Source organism: Silurus meridionalis, chromosome 3 (assembly GCF_014805685.1).
Source record: "Silurus meridionalis isolate SWU-2019-XX chromosome 3, ASM1480568v1, whole genome shotgun sequence".
In the NCBI taxonomy this organism is placed as follows: Eukaryota; Metazoa; Chordata; class Actinopteri; order Siluriformes; family Siluridae; genus Silurus; species Silurus meridionalis.
In genome coordinates, this window is record NC_060886.1 from 17486840 (window position 1) to 17504636 (window position 17797).

Sequence of the window (17797 nt, forward strand, 5' to 3'; positions counted from 1 at the left end):
CCAGTGGACTGGTGAAGGTGTGCATTGGTATTTAGCACTAAGATATTAGCAGCAGATTCTTAAGTCCTGTAAGTTGTGAGGTGAAGGCTCCACGGATTGTACATGTTGGTCCAGCATATACCACAGATGTGATTGGATTAAGATAAACAGCTTGAAAAAAATGTTGTGTTCCTTAAGCTATTCCTAAGCAATTTTTCCTGTTGAAAGTTGAAATAGGCCACTGCCAATAGGGTATACCATTGCCATGAAGGAGGGTATTATTGGTATGCAACAATAATTAAGTAATAATGAGGTGGCATGTTTTAAAGTAATATTTACATGAATGCCAGGACTGCCATGTTTCACATAGCATCACACTGCCTCCACTGACTTGCCTATTCTCCCAAAGCATATCCGAAGGTCCAGACAATCCAAAAAGACAAGCCGATTCATAAAAGCATACCATATTCTTCCATTGTTTAGTGGTCCAGTTCTGATAATCAAATGCCCATTTTAATGAGTTTAATGAGCCTCGGGTGCCAATGATACTGGTGCCAGTTTGCTGGTTGTCCTTCCTTGGGCAATTTTGGTATATACCATCACTGTATGCCCATTTTCCTACTTCCAACACAACTTTTAGAAATTACTATCATATATCCCACCCTTTGACAGGTACTGTACTTTGTTACAATATAATCAACATTATTCACTTTTATGTTTCGGCTAATTGTGCCTTACCATAGGTATTCACCCCATGAAACTTTGAACAGTTTAAAAGTACTACAGCCTTAAATAGATATAGGCTTATGTATTACTTGAATTGGTTCATTAAGATGTCAATTGCTTTTCTGTTGTGAATGATCATCTACAAAATTACAACAACCTAAATATTACAACTGTGCAACCATTTAATATCAGAAGGCACATAATTAGTTGAATTAGAAACTGATTGAACTGATGTCTGGAACAACCTGAAAATGTAAAAATCAAGGATTGGTTATTCCAAAATAAATAAGCAAAAATAAATAAATGAACAAAAGAATCTGAAGGGATGGTTTAAATAGATGTAAGAGCATATGTTCATAAGAGCATGTTGTGGAGATGTAACAATGTTAAACTGGTAAAGGTTATGAGCAAGGTGAATGAAGAAAAAATTACTGACAAGCAGGTTCCAGTCTGCAAGACCTTTAAAACTGGGGTGGAGGTAACAACAGAACAACAAACTCTATACATACTGTCAAAGATACAATAGAGTCATTCAAATCATCCTAGAAAATGAATATGGTTGAACAATCCAAAGAAAACTGTTCACAAATTGCCTCCATTCTTTATCAAAGATACGTATAAAGTACATTTTAATTTCAGGTTGTAGCCCTACACATAATATTTGTTAATATTTCTGCAATTCTGACAAGCAAACAGAAGAGAAAATAGAAGTCCATTTTTCTTTCTACTATGAGAGGTTTTCACAAATTTAACTCTTGCTTTCCACATTGAAAAACAAAGAAACATTCCCACTTATTTTCTAAAATATTAAATGACTTAGATCAATAAATGTGTCAGACATGACAAAAATGTGACAACAAAACCTGCAGCCTTCTTGGGTAAAAACACTTTATTTATTTACTTTTCTTACATAAAGTGAAGTCTTCCCTTTCATGGTGTTTTTAGTCTTGATTTTGATGCCCTGGTCTCCGAGAGGTTCAGACACAGGCTCAAGGTAAATACTGGACTGAACACACTGGGCAATACTATGTCAGGCAGTCAGACAACACTGCAAAGTCACTCCATGCAGAGCCTCGCTCAGATACACATGCGCTCAGTCCTGCATATTGTTCATGTAAGACTCTTTAAAGAGGAACTGGGCAGAAGTTTTTGTGGTTTTGCAGATCCTGAACCCTTTGAAAAGTTAGTTGAAGATTTGTGTTCACAGTGCTCCATGAGCTGTAATAAATTAATCACACAAGTCCAGGAGACCTCTCCAAAGCCACCTTCACAGTGAGCGACAGTTGGCCTCCACACGTGGAGGAAAAAGAGCGTGCACCGTTTGCTACGGTCAGGAGTCATCTCACTCGCAGCCGTGACATCATCCACTCCAGGCCCTGACACAGTCTGCACACAGAACAGGTTTACCAAGTTACAGTATTTGCAGATTAACTGTTTAATATAAACAAACTCATCAGGCTTTGAAGTCAGTTTATTTGGCGTTGAATCATAATTTATTGGACTCCAAGCAATCCTAGAATATAAACATTAAATATTACACCTCCATCAGCAGTGTGTTAATTCTGTGCATAAGCCCACCTACTGACTGCAACATATTATATGGCAATAATTACAAAATTATTTAGACATTTTTACAAAGTAATATGCATAATTAATGCATTATGCAAAAAATTCACTGTTTTTCAAAACTATAACTAAACTATATGGGCATAATGAAAGTACATGTGCTACAGGAAAATTGGATATAGGAGTAGGCACAGAAACAAATACCCAAGTCAGGCTGTGCACAACAATTTGCCTGTTAATGCACACTTGTAATAGACAGTGATTCATTTCTTTGATATTATTTTATGTAATCAATATTTACTGATTGCTTTATTGTCAAATAAATAAACAAACGCTATAAATGCATTACAAATATTCAGATAAACACCAAAGTTTCATTTCTGGAGCTCTGTAATGCATCTCAAGTTGTAATATAATTAAACAAATCACACATAGAACTGTGTTTTATGTCTGTAAACACACAGACTAATTAACAATATTGCTAAATGAGGTGTAAGTGTAACCAAGTCAACCATCTCAATGCTATTGCCCAACAGCAAGAAAATTCATTGTTAAACAAACTTGGGTACAAACTTCCAAAGCAGACAGTTTAAAAAAAGTGACTCTTCTTCTTCTTACCCCTCCCCTGTGAGAGCACAGCAGGCCTGGATGTGCCACTGGTGGTCCTTAACAGAAGTAAGCTGTAGGCTCTGTGAGATTTCGGCTACTGTCATACAACCCTTTACATCCTGCTTGTTGGCAAATACCAACAAACCAGCCTTTTTAAGGTCCTGGGAAACAAAATTGGAAGAAAACCAATCAAAGTTTAATTAAATTTAAAACAGGATTTAAACAGATTATTTCTTTACCACATTTCATTTCATCACATCTCACTCGAGAGGATCTCTACACAAGTTAGAATGAAAGTAATTACACACACACACACACACACACACACACACACACACACACACACACACACACACACACAGCATTTTAACAGCTTTGGTAATAGCCACATAGCTTCATTACCTGAGGTACAAATCACACACTCATAGCATTCAACCACAAACCTCTTCTTAGTCTCTTCAATTGACTGGCATGGGCAGGCTAACATCAGCAAATAAATAAATAATTTCTGATAAATTCAGTCAGTTCTAATGACTAAATCTAAATTTTCCAATTGGGTCATTTACATTCAAACATCTGAATGGGTCATTCAAAAATTGCTGCTATCATCTGTACAAAGTGTGTAAGCATGATTCTGTTTCTGTGAGGTTTCAACTTTTTGCATGCAGGGTGTAACATGAAGCATTAGTTAATCCAGAGTAGTTTGAATAGAAACATCAGCAAAAAAAATAGTGTTTGTGTGCAGTAACCTTTATGTGAATGTGGGACTCACCTCATGAGCTAGCATTCTGTAGAGCTCTTCTCTGGTCACAGAGATACGCTCTCTATCTGTGCTGTCCACCACAACTATAACAAACTGTAAAGCCATGGGAATAGAATAGAATGTACAATTTCTGACTCCATAGACAACACACAGTACCATTGTCCGAAATAAAACACTTAATACACTAATTAATAAATGCACTAAGATTGCACAAAATGACAAGAAAGCTGAATATCGTACCTCAGTGTTAGTGTAATAGGTGTTCCATGAAGAACGCAGAGATTCCTGGCCTCCGATATCCCACATGAGGAAGTGAGTGTTGTTCACCACAATCTCCTCTACATTGCTGCCTATCGTGGGTGAAGTGTGAACTACTTCATTCATAGAACTGAAGACCAAAACACCAAAAACATTATTAATAAAGCTACCCATTTGTTTAGAGATTTGAATACCGCATGAAACATACATAACAAATTAAATAAGAAAAAAACATAGCACACAGCAGGACAATATTCCACAGTAAATGTGCTCAATATTTCCATTATACATTCAGCTGATATTTATGTCTTTGTGTGTGTGTGTGTGTGTGTGTGTATATATATAGATAGACGCTCCCCACCTTAAGAACGAATTACGTTCGAATGACCGTTCGCACCATGAATTTGTTCGTAAGTTGTTTTGTGTTCGTTATTGACTATGCATATCTCCTAATGATGTAAAAACTCAAATAAACAATAAAATCTACTAAAACAAATCGAAATACTGTATACACAATGTTGTATTAAGTAATAAAAAATAAAAAAGATTTACTTTAAAAGAATTTATTCACCCTAGTCCAGTGTGCATCATGTAGACTTGTTACGATCGACGACTAGCTATCCCCTTTTTACATTTTTTCGACCCCAAACTTATTTCAATTTGAAGACTTTCAATTCATAAATTTTCTGTTCATATCCGTGAAAGTCCGTAAAGTGAATGTTCATCAAGTGGGGAGCGTTTGTGAACTTTGGTGCAGTGTCACATCAAAGCCAGAAATTTCTATTAAATAGTTACATGAGAAACACGAAAATAAAATTACAAAACTGTTACAAGAAACGTCTCTCCAACTTGAATGTGCTCACAGGTTCCAGAGACATTTAAACCATGCGGTCTTTCTTGTGAGTGCGAAGTGCTACTGCTGTATTACAGTTACAGAGACACAATAATAAACAAGCTCTGGGATTCCGGGAAGGGAAAAGAAAAACTAAAAACTAACACAATACATTTCACCTCAAAAGGATGCTTATCATACTAAAATACATAATAATGATTTTATTCAACTCAGATGACTTAGAGTTTAGAAATAAACAAGAAATAAGAATATATTCATGCATTAGAATAACTGTTAAAAGATGAATTAATACTCACAATTGATAAAGGATTGTTGTCTTTCCTGCATTGTCCAGTCCAACAATGATGACTTTATGCTCTAAATGACAAAATACAGCATGATGAACACGAAAAAATTTATTTTACACTAATTTAATTTAAATCTATTTTTTTCACTCTAATATTGAATATTGACTGCTATACACTGAATAGCACAGACATGGAAACTGCCTGAGATATTGCTTTCAGACATGTTCAATGGAATCTGCTGTATAGATCTGAAGAAAGAACAGACAAAAAACTAGCTCAGCAGACACTAAGGTTAAGGTGTAACACTCTCAAATATATAACCTAGATAAGACTTTCATTTGGTACACAGGTGTGAATATGAAGAAAAAAAACAACCACAATTCTTGGTTAAACAGAATAAATGTCAACCTGCTCCTCTTAAAAACAAGTCATGTGCATAACAACACTCCTAAAACAACAGTCAGCCAAAGAACCAAAGTAAAGTGCTAATAACCAAGTCAATTTACTTAAACTGTCTCTTGCAAATGTATGAATACAAATTATAATCCCACATCCTAATTAAATTAGTTAATAAACTTTAATTTGAGATCAAACTAGCATGTTGGATTTACCAAAAATTGGAATAGGGAAAGATATGAAATGATTCCAGTCTAAAATATATAGAATAAGCTAATTAAATAATTACTCATTATACATAATTAAATTAAATAAATATTTTTAAAGTCTACTGAGGCAAAAAAATAAAAAATAGTATTTGAGAATATCAGACTCAATCAGTTCTAGTTATTTACTTGCATTAGAAACATTAAAAAAGAAATAAATATGTGAGAAATTGTACAGGTGTGCAAATCTCATAGCAAGAGTTCAGACACTGCTATGCAAATGTATGACCTCACATTTTGATACGGGTGTATGATTGGTTTCAAATACATATATAAAAAAAATGTGTGCAAGATATTTTTTTTAAGTGATTTGTAAAACAGGAGTTGTGTGAGGAAAGATTTGAGAAGGTGTGACAGGTGTTAGTAGAACGTGTGAAAGGGTGTTGGTAGAAAAAAGCCTTTGTCTCTGTGACGTCAATACTCGTGTGACTATTTTTTTACAACTACAAACTTCTATCTTACAGAGGGCTCAAACCTTTCAAAAATAGCTATAATAATACTTTCATGGAAGGTGACGCACACATTGTTCACCGTAATAGAAAATAATACTACAGTGCCACACCCATTAATATCTTAACACACATACTGTACACCACATGCTCCCTTAGTTATGCTTACAAAGCAGGTGTGTTACTAGGCATTCTGCCTTACAGAGTAAAACAAGCAAAACTGCAATGCTCTGGCATTAAGGAAAAAGTTCTGCTTACTAACTTCTCAGAAATGCAAAAGTTCAGCTTCACCGAAAGTCATTTTTAAAATAGTTAAGGTGTGCGTGTAATAGAAATGGAAATCAGGTGACTACTCTGCTCAATTCAAATTTATGAACTTCAACCTCCAACATAATACAAGTTTGAGTAATTAGGAAGATAGCAGCTGTGAATATGGTTTTAGGTGATGCATCTCATGGAGTCAACATGACATGCAGCCAAAGGTAGGTGGACTCCTGACCAAAATTCTCATACCTTACTTCTTTCTCAAACTGTTGCCACAAATTTGGTGGTTACCACAATTGTCAGGAATGTCTTTGTATGCTGAAGCAATACCGTTTCGCTACCGGGCCCACACCTGTTCCAGGATCACAATGTGTGTGAACAATCCAAACTATGTTTCCAGTCAAGATTTTTCTCCAAAAAGACAAAAAACAACACCTTGCAAAAAGACTTGCAGAAAATCAGCTATGATCACAAAAAATCTTGAACATTGCGTCACAACAATTAGAGGGGAAAAAAACACAAATTACACAAATATTATCCACCTGTGTGAGAAAATAGCAGTGTTGTGGATACATCTGATCATTTATAAATTGTTAGCAGCCTCACTGCTTTACTTTGGTCAGGACTGCAATGACTTCACAGGGAACACAAGCATTCTATGTAGCCAAATTGATGTTTAAAGATATTTGGACTTGAGGAGAATAATTACGCATTAGCCTTATCATCATTTATTCAACATACCTGTTTCCATTACACTTTTCCCTTCTCACCTTTATTGATAGACTGATTTTCTGACTCTGTTATGAAGTTTTCCTGAGAGATTTGGGCTATTTTTTTTTTTTTTCCATTTTAAAACTTCATATTAAAGAGCTAGAGGGTAAACATCATATTGTAATTTTTTTTAACTGATCAAAGTTTATAATCCTTATTCCTAAGGCAATCAGACCTAAAACTTGTTTCAGCAGTGAATAAAATAATAACCATTAAATAATCAATAGTCTTTACAGCACCTATTCATTAAAGAATGAGATAATCAAGTTATTTTATCACATCTTGGGTTTAAAGGTTAAACTACTGTGCAAGGATGTGCTTTCTTTTTCATGACAACTGAACATTGATCCCCCACATGGAACATCAGCTCTCTCCACGGTTGTTTTTCTTACTTCTGAAAAAAAAACATTCAATAAGGAGCCAATGACAAAACACTATTGCCTCATAAAATCTTACAAATGAATGTTAAATATCTGAGATGGCGTTTTCACTAAACTGGTCATGTGATGCATTTCAATGGGACTATGGATAATTGTTTTGCAATTCAGAAAGGGTGCTTCCAGTGTATACATTCAGGTAACTTGCACAAGCAAAAAAACAAAACAAACAAAAAAACCCTTACAATTACCATACTTGTCTGTGAAAACTGGAAATTAGAAAAATCTTACTTCCCTCTTATAAGTAAAAGGACAGTTACTAAGAAGTGACATGGGCAGAGCGTGTTCTTAAATTATCCCTCATTTTAATCCATGCAGTTGGATGGGTGAATGTTTGTCTTGTAGCTTTCTACTTATATCAAACTTATCTGTTAGTCAGCTGAGCATGTGTGCACCCTGATAACCTTTTGCAATACTCAAGACTTTTAACCTTTCAGTGAAGTATGAGTTCGACTAAGAGGGAACTTCTGTGAATATTTCTGTTTAGGGAAGACATGCAGGTAGTTGGTTTGAAAGAGGCAGATGTAGAAGATGGGGGGTATGGAACTGGATGATCTGCTGTGGCAACCCCTGAAGGGAGAAACCGAAGAAGAAGAAGAAGAAGAAGAAGAAGAAGAAGAAGAAGAAAGACATGCTCCAGGGGCCATATTCCAATTCTGAACACTTTAAACTTTAGCACTAATGGTTTATATTTGAGTATTCTTAGGCTTAATGTTCAAAGTTAAATGTAATGGAACAGCTTGTCCAGTCGCCCAACCTTACACGAAAGAGTTGTGTCTCCCTTTGCATTGTAAACATGCAAACACTGATGTATTTTCTATACAAGTTGACTTTCTAGTGAAACCTGATCAATCGGTGCTGCCATCTGAGCAGTGCCAGGGTTTAAGGCAATACTAGGTCACATTATCTATAATGAATGAGAAGCCACGGATACTGCAGGCTAACACACAGAGGTCATTCTCAAGCAGTGCTGACTCAAGTCTCATTTCTGTCATTATGTGTACTTTGAGTTTCTTCATTCTTTCACGCCTATATTTAAATGATATTATCCTGTGTAAAATAAATGAAGATAATAGTACTGAATGAAGAGGTCTCTCATTTGATAGAGATTTCTTTACGATTTTGCTTGTATGCATCCAGAACAGGTGACAGTGTGACCTAAATTATAATTCATGAAGAGCTTCATCATTAACATTTCACGACAGTTCAGTTCAGACGGGCTTTTGCAAAGCAAAACAGTCCTAGTTTTATAGCTCATGAGCAGCATTACTTAATAGAATTAAGTGCTGTCAAATATCGATGTTTGTTTGTTTACTTGTACCGTTCATTATAAATGTTAGTGTTCTGTCGCACTGGTGTTGTACTCATACAGGCCTGTGCTAGCCTGGCGCTAGCTACGACTAATTACTCAATCAGGAATTCAAATAGTTTCATGGTTTAATTTCAGTTTGTCCTGTTTCACACCACCAGATCTTCTCCTGTGACTTCTACCTGATTAATTGTGAAACAGAAAGAAGCTCCACAAGGCCCATTGAATACTACAGCAGTCCGCTGTTAGCAACAAGCTGCTATCAAAATGACACAGAGCGTTGAAAACCACACGATTGTCAGGCAGGTTGCTGATCGCACACAGCGATAAACTGTTATACAATTGCTGGATATGTGTAAGCCACTGCCAGGCCTCGGGTTTTGAGAAATATGTGACAAGTTACGTCACAATGTTTCCTGATCTCCACAGCGCTAATGGCGAGTAGCTGCCTAGCTGAATTTGCTAACTAGCTATTGTCTTACTTACGTGTAAAGACACGGACTCACCTTGGTGGTTAAAAAGCCTCCATAACTTTGTGAAAATGATTCCCATGGTCTACTGGGTGATCTTTTTTTTTCTTTCACACCGCCAACACGTAGAGTGTAAAATGGAACCGGTCCGGCTAAAGCCAGTTGTGCAATCTAGCCGAAAGCAGAACCCAGTTAGCGCTCGGTTGCAGTCCGCGGTTCAGCTAAATGCAGGAGATATTTTCAAGGCGAGATTGAGGTGAGAGGGAAACACGACGATGGGGAACGCCGCTGCTTCTGAAATGCTGCATAATTTGCCGTGTGTCATAGCCGAATTCAGAAAAGCGGTCGGGGGAACTGCTTGATTCAGTGTGGAGAGACACAGAGAGCGTTACAGCCTGAACAACTGCTGCTGCCCTGCCCTCAGGTTTAAACCTCTCCCACATACTAAACGTGTCTCCTCAGTGACACTTGGTCAGAACTTCTCTCCCAGTCTGCTTGCTTGTGTCAAGAATTATTTTACTGTACTTAATTAAGAAACATTATTTCAAAGTCATAGCTATATTGAAGTCTCAAACCGTACACAATATATAAATGTTAAAGAAAAGAGGCTTTTTATTTGTCATGTACAGCACAGTGAAAATCTTCACATATCCCAGATATGTAGGGAGGCTGGGCTCAGAGTACAAAGTCAGCCATGGTAGAGCACATCTGGAACTGAGAGGGTGAAGGGGCCTTATTTAGGGGCTCAGTTGTTTAACCTTAGTAATACTGGGGCTTAAACCTCCAACCAGTAACCCAGAGCCTTAACCAGTGAGCTACCACGTACCCTAAAGAGGATACTACAACTACTTCTAACATTATTACTACTACTAATACTCATCATCATCATAAGAACAAGAACATTTATTCATCTTCAGTAACAGCTGGTCAGGGCTGCAGTGCTCATGTTAGTTCTCACTGTCCAGTGTTCTGTATTGTTTAAAGATTTATAATCACACTCTTGATGTCACCCAAATGAGGATGAGTTCCCCTTTTAAGTCTCAAGGTTTCTTCTTAATAACGTCGAAGGGAGTTTTTCCTTGCCATAGTCGCCATTACTTGCTCATCAGGGATAAATACACATCATTCACCTTAACTGTTAAATTCTGTAAAGCTGCTTTGAGACAATGTCTGTTGTGAAAAGCGCTATAGAAATAAACTTGACTTGATTTCAGGAACAAGCCAGGAGAGAACTAGAAGGAAGGAAACCCACAAGTGCAGGGAAAACATATGTAACCCTGCTTCAAACTCAAGCTGAAACTGAAGGTCAGAGAGTTATAAATGCTACTAATATTAGAAATATTTATATTACTACATGTAGTATCTGCATTAGCAGTAGTAATAATTATAGTAGTTTAGCTTTTTTAGCTTTTCTTTTTGCAATTTTCTGGTTGAAATGCATTCTTTGATGCCTAAATATTGATTATTCTAGAAAAGAATAATAGCATAAATCCTAAAATTTGTAATGGTGCAGTAGATAGTGTTGCAGAGTCAGAGGTCCAAGTTTGATTCTGTGTGGTAATCTCACTGATGGAAGTTATGTGTGGTTAATAAAGATAAGTGAGGTGTGTGTGTGTTTATCATTTATACCAATTAAAAGTGAAGTTGAAAGGGTATTTCAAAAACGAATTATGTGATTACAACAAACAAGCTGAGACTTAGAAGAGCTCCAGGGCTCACCTCACTGAGCTCTGATTTTGACAACATATGTTGACAAACATTTGTTCCCGAATCTCTATAATTACATTGACTTGTTAGTAACCTCCATATACAAAATTTCGTGTATAATTAAGATAAAATCAGTAATAAAATAAATTAAACGAACTGACGGTAAAATCGCCAGTTGTAAATCTTAAATATATAAACCAGATATTAATTGATCCACTGGATTTCGAAAATCCGCAGAATCGTCTCACGTGGTAGAAGAGAGAGACCTGCATTATAGTGACGTCATCAATACGCGACCATCAAGGGGTGGGTTAATCAAGCAGAGCATGTTGATGACTCAGAACGGTTCAGAGCTTGGATTGTATGCGAGAAAGAGAGAAAAAGGCCGGAGTGCAATATTACTGCTTGCATTGACTTAATATATTTTCCCCGTCCTGTCTCACATTATATTCCATATTCGTTTTAGCGACTCACATTTGAGCTGTTGCTGAAGCCGCGTTGAAGAACTTCTGTGAAGTAGCTATGTCAGTTACAGAGATGTTCACCTACATCCAGGGCTTTCTAACTGCTGATCAAGATATTCGCGAGGTAAGGGGAAACAGTTAATGTTCATTAAGAATGTCACGTATAAAATGTAATGGAATCGTGATTATAAAATGCGTCCTTTACTCAAATGTGAGACTGGATCAGGTTGGATAATTAGTTATGTATCTGCAAAACCGCCAAAAACACGTGTTACCTTGGGTGTCTTTTAGCTTTCCCCCTTAAGAGCATTGCTTCTGATGGAAGCAATTTTTTTTTTGTTTCTATTTACTTGCAGGACATAAGAAAAGTTGTCCAAATTCTCGAGCAGACTGCCAGAGAGATCCTCACCGTCCTCCAAAGTGTCCATCAACCATCTGGTTTCAAAGACAGTAAGTGGACGATCAGACATATTTTGGTTTGTTGAAACTGATACTGAAGAGGTATGTAACAGCCTGTGCTTTCCCACCAGTTCCCAGCAAGTGTCTGAAGGCCAGGGAGCTGTTCTGCACTGTTCAAACCCAAATTGGTGATCTGAAAACAAAGTTCCCTGTGGAACAGTATTATAGGTCAGTGCAGACATTTTGTGAGAACGTATGTATAATAATGTGAAGAACTTTAGTTGTATTTTATTTGAACATTATTTCATTAACTCTGAACAGGTTCCATGAGCACTGGAGGTTTGTCCTGCAGCGCCTTGCATTTCTTGCTGCTTTTGTGGTCTATTTGGAAAGCGAGTCATTGGTGACACGAGAGGAGGTGGCAAAAATCCTTGGAAGTATGTGGTGTGGTTTCTTTTGTATAGATTCTTATTGAATGTATTATTATTTAAAAAAAAAAAAAAAAATCTTGTTTTTGCAGTTGAAGTAGAAAGAGAGAAAGGATTCCACCTGGACCTTGAAGATTATTTAGCGGGAATCCTTATTATGGCCAGTGAACTGGTAAGATATCAAAACTTCTGTCTTTTAAAGGTGCTTTTTAGTCAAATGTCACAAACTAAAACCGTTTGTTAACTCCACAGTCAAGACTGGCAGTCAACAGTGTAACATCTGGAGACTATGGTCGACCTCTTCGTATCTCAAATTTCATCAATGAACTCGATTCTGGTTTTCGCCTTCTAAATCTGAAAAATGACCCTCTACGTAAACGCTATGATGGTCTTAAGTATGACGTGAAGAAGATTGAGGAGGTAGTGTATGACCTGTCAATCCGTGGCCTTGCCAAGGAGCAGGAAGCCGGGGGAGATAAGTAGAGGGACAGAGGAGGCCGTGGGGCAAATACCCTCCCTGGGATTCTCCATGAGTGCAAGAGTGGAGACTTAACCTACCAGTAGGCAGGCAAGTGGAGGAAGAGAAGTGTAGCCATCTGTCTGACCTAGTGGAAAGTTGTTTATGCCTGATAGAAATGGGAGAAGCTTTGTTTCTCACTGCTGTTGAAAGGTTTTCTTCTGTACAGTTCATCTGAAAGCTTGGTTGGATGTGCCATTTCGCTGTTTATTATTGTTCTGTGCTCGTCATTACACCTGTAAAGCTTTGTATAAACATTGGACATGGTTGGCACTAGGATGAGGTGATTTACAAATATTTTTAATTTTTTTGTCTTTAAATATCACTGAGGTCTGTATTATAATTAAACTGCAAAGGAAAGTTAGCTACGGTCAAAGAAATTGGCCTAATTTCAGTTGATTGTTATATTTCTACTAAGATGTAATGGTTAAGGTCTAAACATCCTGAGGAATATGGAATGATTTATTTAAACTACACAAAACTGCTGCTTTTGAGAAACTATATTGGTCTGTCAGTACATGCACACACATATATACATGTCTCCTTTTAAAAGCCCCCAATTATTAGCCTTTTATGAAGAATTTTTATTCTGAATGTTTCTGTTAACATGTTTTGCATGGTTATGTTGTATGGTGATTAGAAAGGGGAGATATGGAAGATCATAACCTTTAAAGAATATGACAGTATTGCCTTAGTTTTTAATATTGTCAGTATGCTTCTGCACTCATGAAACTATAAATCTCATTATACTATCGCATGATGTATTTGGTCTGAAGACAGCAGTTTTGCTCGAAAAACATTCTCATTGACAACAGATGCAAAAAGTATTTTGTGTTTTGGGAAATCAATTATTGTTTAGCAGTATTTCACTAGTATGTAATATTGAGCTGTACATGTGAGCATGTGATTGACCTGCTTTATAAATGTATACCTAAGTACAGTTTTTGACAACACATGAAGTACCTGTTTTGACTTTCAACATTGTACAGAGGTTTCAGCAGTAATAATTCCTTATGGAATGTCTGGTATATTACTACTGCACTGACATGAGTTCTCTCTCTCTCTCACTTTTTTGTTCCAAATACTGTGTTAATATTGTGTAATAAAATGAATCACAACCAAACATTTTTAGTAAACAAGTAGCCAATGAAAAGATTAGTTCACTTGTTCTTGTTCATTTATATTTAATTTACTTCACCAGTTTGTACACATGGAAAAAAAGTTTAAATTAGGTTTTGTAAATAAAGAAAATAACAGCATGTCTGGTCTCCTTTAAAACAATGTTTGTGGTGAGTTCAAAACCCTCTTTTCTTAAGTAATGTACTGTAGCAGCTGCAGAGTTTGCTGTGCCCTCGTTGATGAATTTTTATACAAAAAACCCTCCAAAGGCATATATTAACTGTGTCAATGCTAACTCCTATAGCCTAAATTATGGCAGAATTTTTTGGACTTTATTTAAAAATCCTAATTATAAAGGAATAATGCAAACAATGTTTGCAATTGCCATTCCCTGGTGAGCGTGCATAATTAGAGACACAATGCTAATTCAATTGCCAAAAATATTCACGTTTGTGCATTTGCTTCCAAAGTTAAACAGCAAAGTCCACAAGACATTTCATGTTTAATATCTTAACTGCTATGGCCATGCTATATTAAAAATGTAATAGCAGGAAATACAGGTGCTTGTGGAGATTTGTGCTCATTCAGCCACAAGGGTGTTAGTAAAGTCAGCCAATTCATCCCAAAGGTGTACAGCAGGGTTAAGGTTGGAGCGCTTTGGCTGGCCACTCAAGTATTCCACTCCAACCCATCTAAAGCAAGTACTCATGGAGCTCACTTTGTGAACATGGTGAACAGTCATGCTTAAGCAGGTTTGGTTCTCCTATGTCCAAGTGAAGGGAAAAATGAATGCTTCTGCAAACAGACATCTTATACTGTACAACTGCATCTTAGAGACAACAGTTTGGGATAGAGCCACGTAGAGCTGGATAAGTCAGGTGTCCCAATACTTTTGTTCATGTAGTCTGCATATATCTACATATAGCTGAATTTGCTTTGCACATATGACAAACCTAGTTCACCTGCATAAAGTTTGTGAATACTTGATGTAAGTTGCATAAAATGGGTTTTTGGAAAGCTAAAAAAAAAAATCATCAATTTCCATTTAGACTGAAACAAGGAGAAATAGTTTCAGAATGTCTTTTTTTGGCCTGCATTAATATGCCCTTGGAAATTGTATAGCATACATTTTACTATTGCAAGACAACCTGCGACCACCTCTACAAGTGTACACTTTTTCTGAAACGCTTCTTCCATTTCAAAATCCTGTTTTTACTTTGGGGATGAGAAAGGGTTATCGCAAATATAAAAATTGCTGTTATCTTTTTTTTTTTTTTTATATATAAATATAGTGAAATCTGACTAGTTTTTAGTCACTGAAATTTAAATTGCACTGCTGTAAAAACGTTTTACCATATATATATTTTTTTAACTCATAAGGGAAAGGCAGCTGCAAATGCATGTGTAAAATATAAAACCCATACTACAATGGTTGAAAGATATTGCTCAAGGCAACCGGCAACATTCTTGTAAATCTTTGAAAGTAAGGAGTAAGGAGTTTTTTTAATAAAAAAAACAAATATTACCACATCATAAACTAAAGTGCATTAAACGAGATGACTTTTTAGTATTTTGAAAAAGTTGATGGGAGAATTTTTGAGAACAATAAGTATTTATCATGAGTGGACTTCATCGAAAGAGGGGAGACTGGCTCTGATGTGTCAGCAGGCAATCAAAAGAAAGGCACGCGGTTTTCTTTCTTATTGATTATCAAATCACTACTTGGTTTTGGAAGATCTTTTTCTGACACATCGATATTTACTGCTACAATATAATGACCAGATGCAGTTTGTGGCAACAGCAATTAGTGAAAACAGCATAATGGACCTGCTACTGTATATGCAAAGAAAAAAAATGTTATAAAGTTTATCTTACTGCAGTGTGTCAGTAAGGATATAAAACTAGCTTTACTGGAGCTACAATATGCTTGTTAATTATTGCTGCTTTGTTCCCCCAGCACAGTGATGATAATGCAGGTGTGTGGGTATTTTAGGATTCAGATGTTGTGAGAAGTTCATTTTAGCGTAAATTGTAACTACAGTGACACATATGCAAATTGCCATGGACACTTCACAGGTAGTAGGAATGGAACATTCTGTCATTTTTCACACTACTGAAAAGAGATGAAAGGGCTGTGACATCTTAATAGAAAAAAAAACAACAAAAAAACACATGGAATGGTCTGACACTCGTTTTCAGTTTTGTGCGTCTTTGTTAAAAAGGATTTATAATGATGATCTTTCTCAACATAATATTTTAAAACAAATACCTTCGCTCATGCTGTAACAAATAATTACTGAAAACATTTATGTCAATTGCAAATTGCACAGTAGTCTGTAGCCAGTGATGTTCCCAACCACATTCTCATTTTGGTCCACCTGATTTCCCCCTTTTTGTAAATGTCAGTGTTTACCTTTAGAAAGTGCTTTTGTCTTTTTAGGCCAAATCATCAAACATTTGTTTTTCATAATGTAATACTGTCAATATTTTTTTATTTTATTATTTCCACCAGATTGCAGTTGTGTTAAAAGTCTCAAGAGCGGATCTGGGATGTGTTGATCATTATATTAGGAAGTGCATTGCGTCTTTTTCTCCAGAGCCCCAGATCACATGTGTACCTCTTAATGAGACGAAGCCACTGCTGTGTACGTGATTTGTCTGAGGCACGTAAAACAAAAGCTTCGCGTCGGATGTCCAGCACCTCGAACGTGTCGTCACAGTCCGGGTCGGTCGAAACCACACAGTTAGCTAGACGTATGGGTTCACGCAGTACAGCAAACTTGCCACTACTTTTATCTTTTATCAGTACCAGCACACCATCCTGCACAGTCTCGAAGGCCTCCATTTGGTCTCCCCGTACCCCTCCGTCTGACATGTGCACCATCAACAGGCTTTGCACATTCTGAAATTTGAGGGACTTGCTACCTTTTTTCACCCACTGGCCATCAGCAGGCTGTGAGATCTGCAGCGGACCCTCCATAATAAAGCGCGTGCTCTCACGAGCCCAGCCTACAAGTTTCATGGATGTCTCTCTCATCTCAATGTTGATTACTTCACGGTTCTTGCGACTTTCACGCCGAAAGGAGCGCAGGGACCATGTGGCTGTGCCCTCTTGCTTGCTCTTCATGTTGATGTGCTCCAAATGAGACTCCACCCGACTTTTAGCCTCCTTCAGGCGCTCATAATCAGGGTGATATTCATTAGTAGCTTTGATGATGCGGCTCAGCAACAAAGGATACTTGGTCACACGTTGCAGTGGAGCCATGAGAAAGGATCGCAGATTCATACGCCGCAGAGCCGAATTGTCGTTCTGGGATACATCAAGGAATATCCTGGTGGACAGCAAAAAACAGTCATCTATGAATTTATATTGGTTTATGATGTATTTTAATGTCTCTGCAATCTAAGCATTAAACACAAACTTAGCAGTGAGACAGTCTGGTTATGTGACCAGTATTCTAAAGTAATATACACATCTATATATCGCATTTAAGTGTACATTTATAAGTGTATATTTAAAAGGGTTTTACCCAAAATACAAATATTGTTTTTTTCAAGCCTTTTAAATGAAAACAATACTTACAAGAGATTTACTTAAAATACTGTATATACATTACTGAAAAAAAATCTAGCATTATGTAAATAAAATGTCGGCGACACTGTGCAGTTAAATCACATGGTTGTAAACATTGTAAATTAAAAACGAATAACATTTAATATTCAGCTTATTTGGCAATTAGAAAATAAAACAAAACAGAAC

The 17797-nt window shown here is 36.7% G+C and overlaps 3 protein-coding genes across 5 annotated transcripts in view; 1 reads left to right on the forward strand and 2 right to left on the reverse strand.

Annotated features, from left to right (window-relative positions):
* Positions 1-1576: 1576 nt before the first annotated feature.
* On the reverse strand, positions 1577-9845 carry arl5a (ADP-ribosylation factor-like 5A). The gene is made up of 6 exons (XM_046844777.1): positions 9440-9845; positions 5051-5111; positions 3884-4031; positions 3653-3736; positions 2890-3041; positions 1577-2091 (listed from the first exon to the last, which is right to left on the reverse strand). The coding sequence occupies exons 1-6, from the start codon at positions 9483-9485 to the stop codon at positions 2043-2045; spliced, it is 540 nt and encodes a 179-aa protein (XP_046700733.1). The 5' UTR covers positions 9486-9845; the 3' UTR covers positions 1577-2042.
* A 1561-nt stretch (positions 9846-11406) lies between these two features.
* On the forward strand, positions 11407-14177 carry tsn (translin). Its single transcript, XM_046844776.1, has 6 exons — positions 11407-11698; positions 11931-12024; positions 12105-12201; positions 12295-12410; positions 12494-12573; positions 12654-14177. Exons 1-6 carry the CDS (start codon positions 11633-11635, stop codon positions 12882-12884), a joined length of 684 nt encoding a protein of 227 aa, XP_046700732.1. The 5' UTR covers positions 11407-11632; the 3' UTR covers positions 12885-14177.
* Positions 14087-17797, reverse strand: part of si:dkey-91i10.2 (uncharacterized protein LOC555224 homolog) — a 31622-nt gene continuing 27911 nt past the window's right edge. For all 3 annotated transcript variants that reach the window (XM_046844774.1, XM_046844772.1, XM_046844773.1), the window contains one exon: positions 14087-17369. In XM_046844774.1, coding sequence (XP_046700730.1) covers positions 16571-17369 — 799 coding nt within the window. In that variant the 3' untranslated portion in view covers positions 14087-16570. The remainder of the gene's footprint in view (positions 17370-17797) is intronic.

Excerpts from the sequence above, each read along its gene's own strand:
- tsn (XM_046844776.1), top strand. The coding sequence starts at position 11,633 with ATGTCAGTTACAGAGATGTTCACCTACATCCAGGGCTTTCTAACTGCT. Across the intron at positions 11,699-11,930 it reads CTGATCAAGATATTCGCGAG|GACATAAGAAAAGTTGTCCA; the intron begins GTAAGGGGAAAC and ends ATTTACTTGCAG. Across the intron at positions 12,411-12,493 it reads GGTGGCAAAAATCCTTGGAA|TTGAAGTAGAAAGAGAGAAA; the intron begins GTATGTGGTGTG and ends TTGTTTTTGCAG.
- arl5a (XM_046844777.1), bottom strand. The coding sequence starts at position 9,485 with ATGGGAATCATTTTCACAAAGTTATGGAGGCTTTTTAACCACCAAG. Across the intron at positions 5,112-9,439 it reads GAGGCTTTTTAACCACCAAG|AGCATAAAGTCATCATTGTT; the intron begins GTGAGTCCGTGT and ends TTTGTCATTTAG. Across the intron at positions 4,032-5,050 it reads ACAACAATCCTTTATCAATT|TTCTATGAATGAAGTAGTTC; the intron begins GTGAGTATTAAT and ends TTTGGTCTTCAG.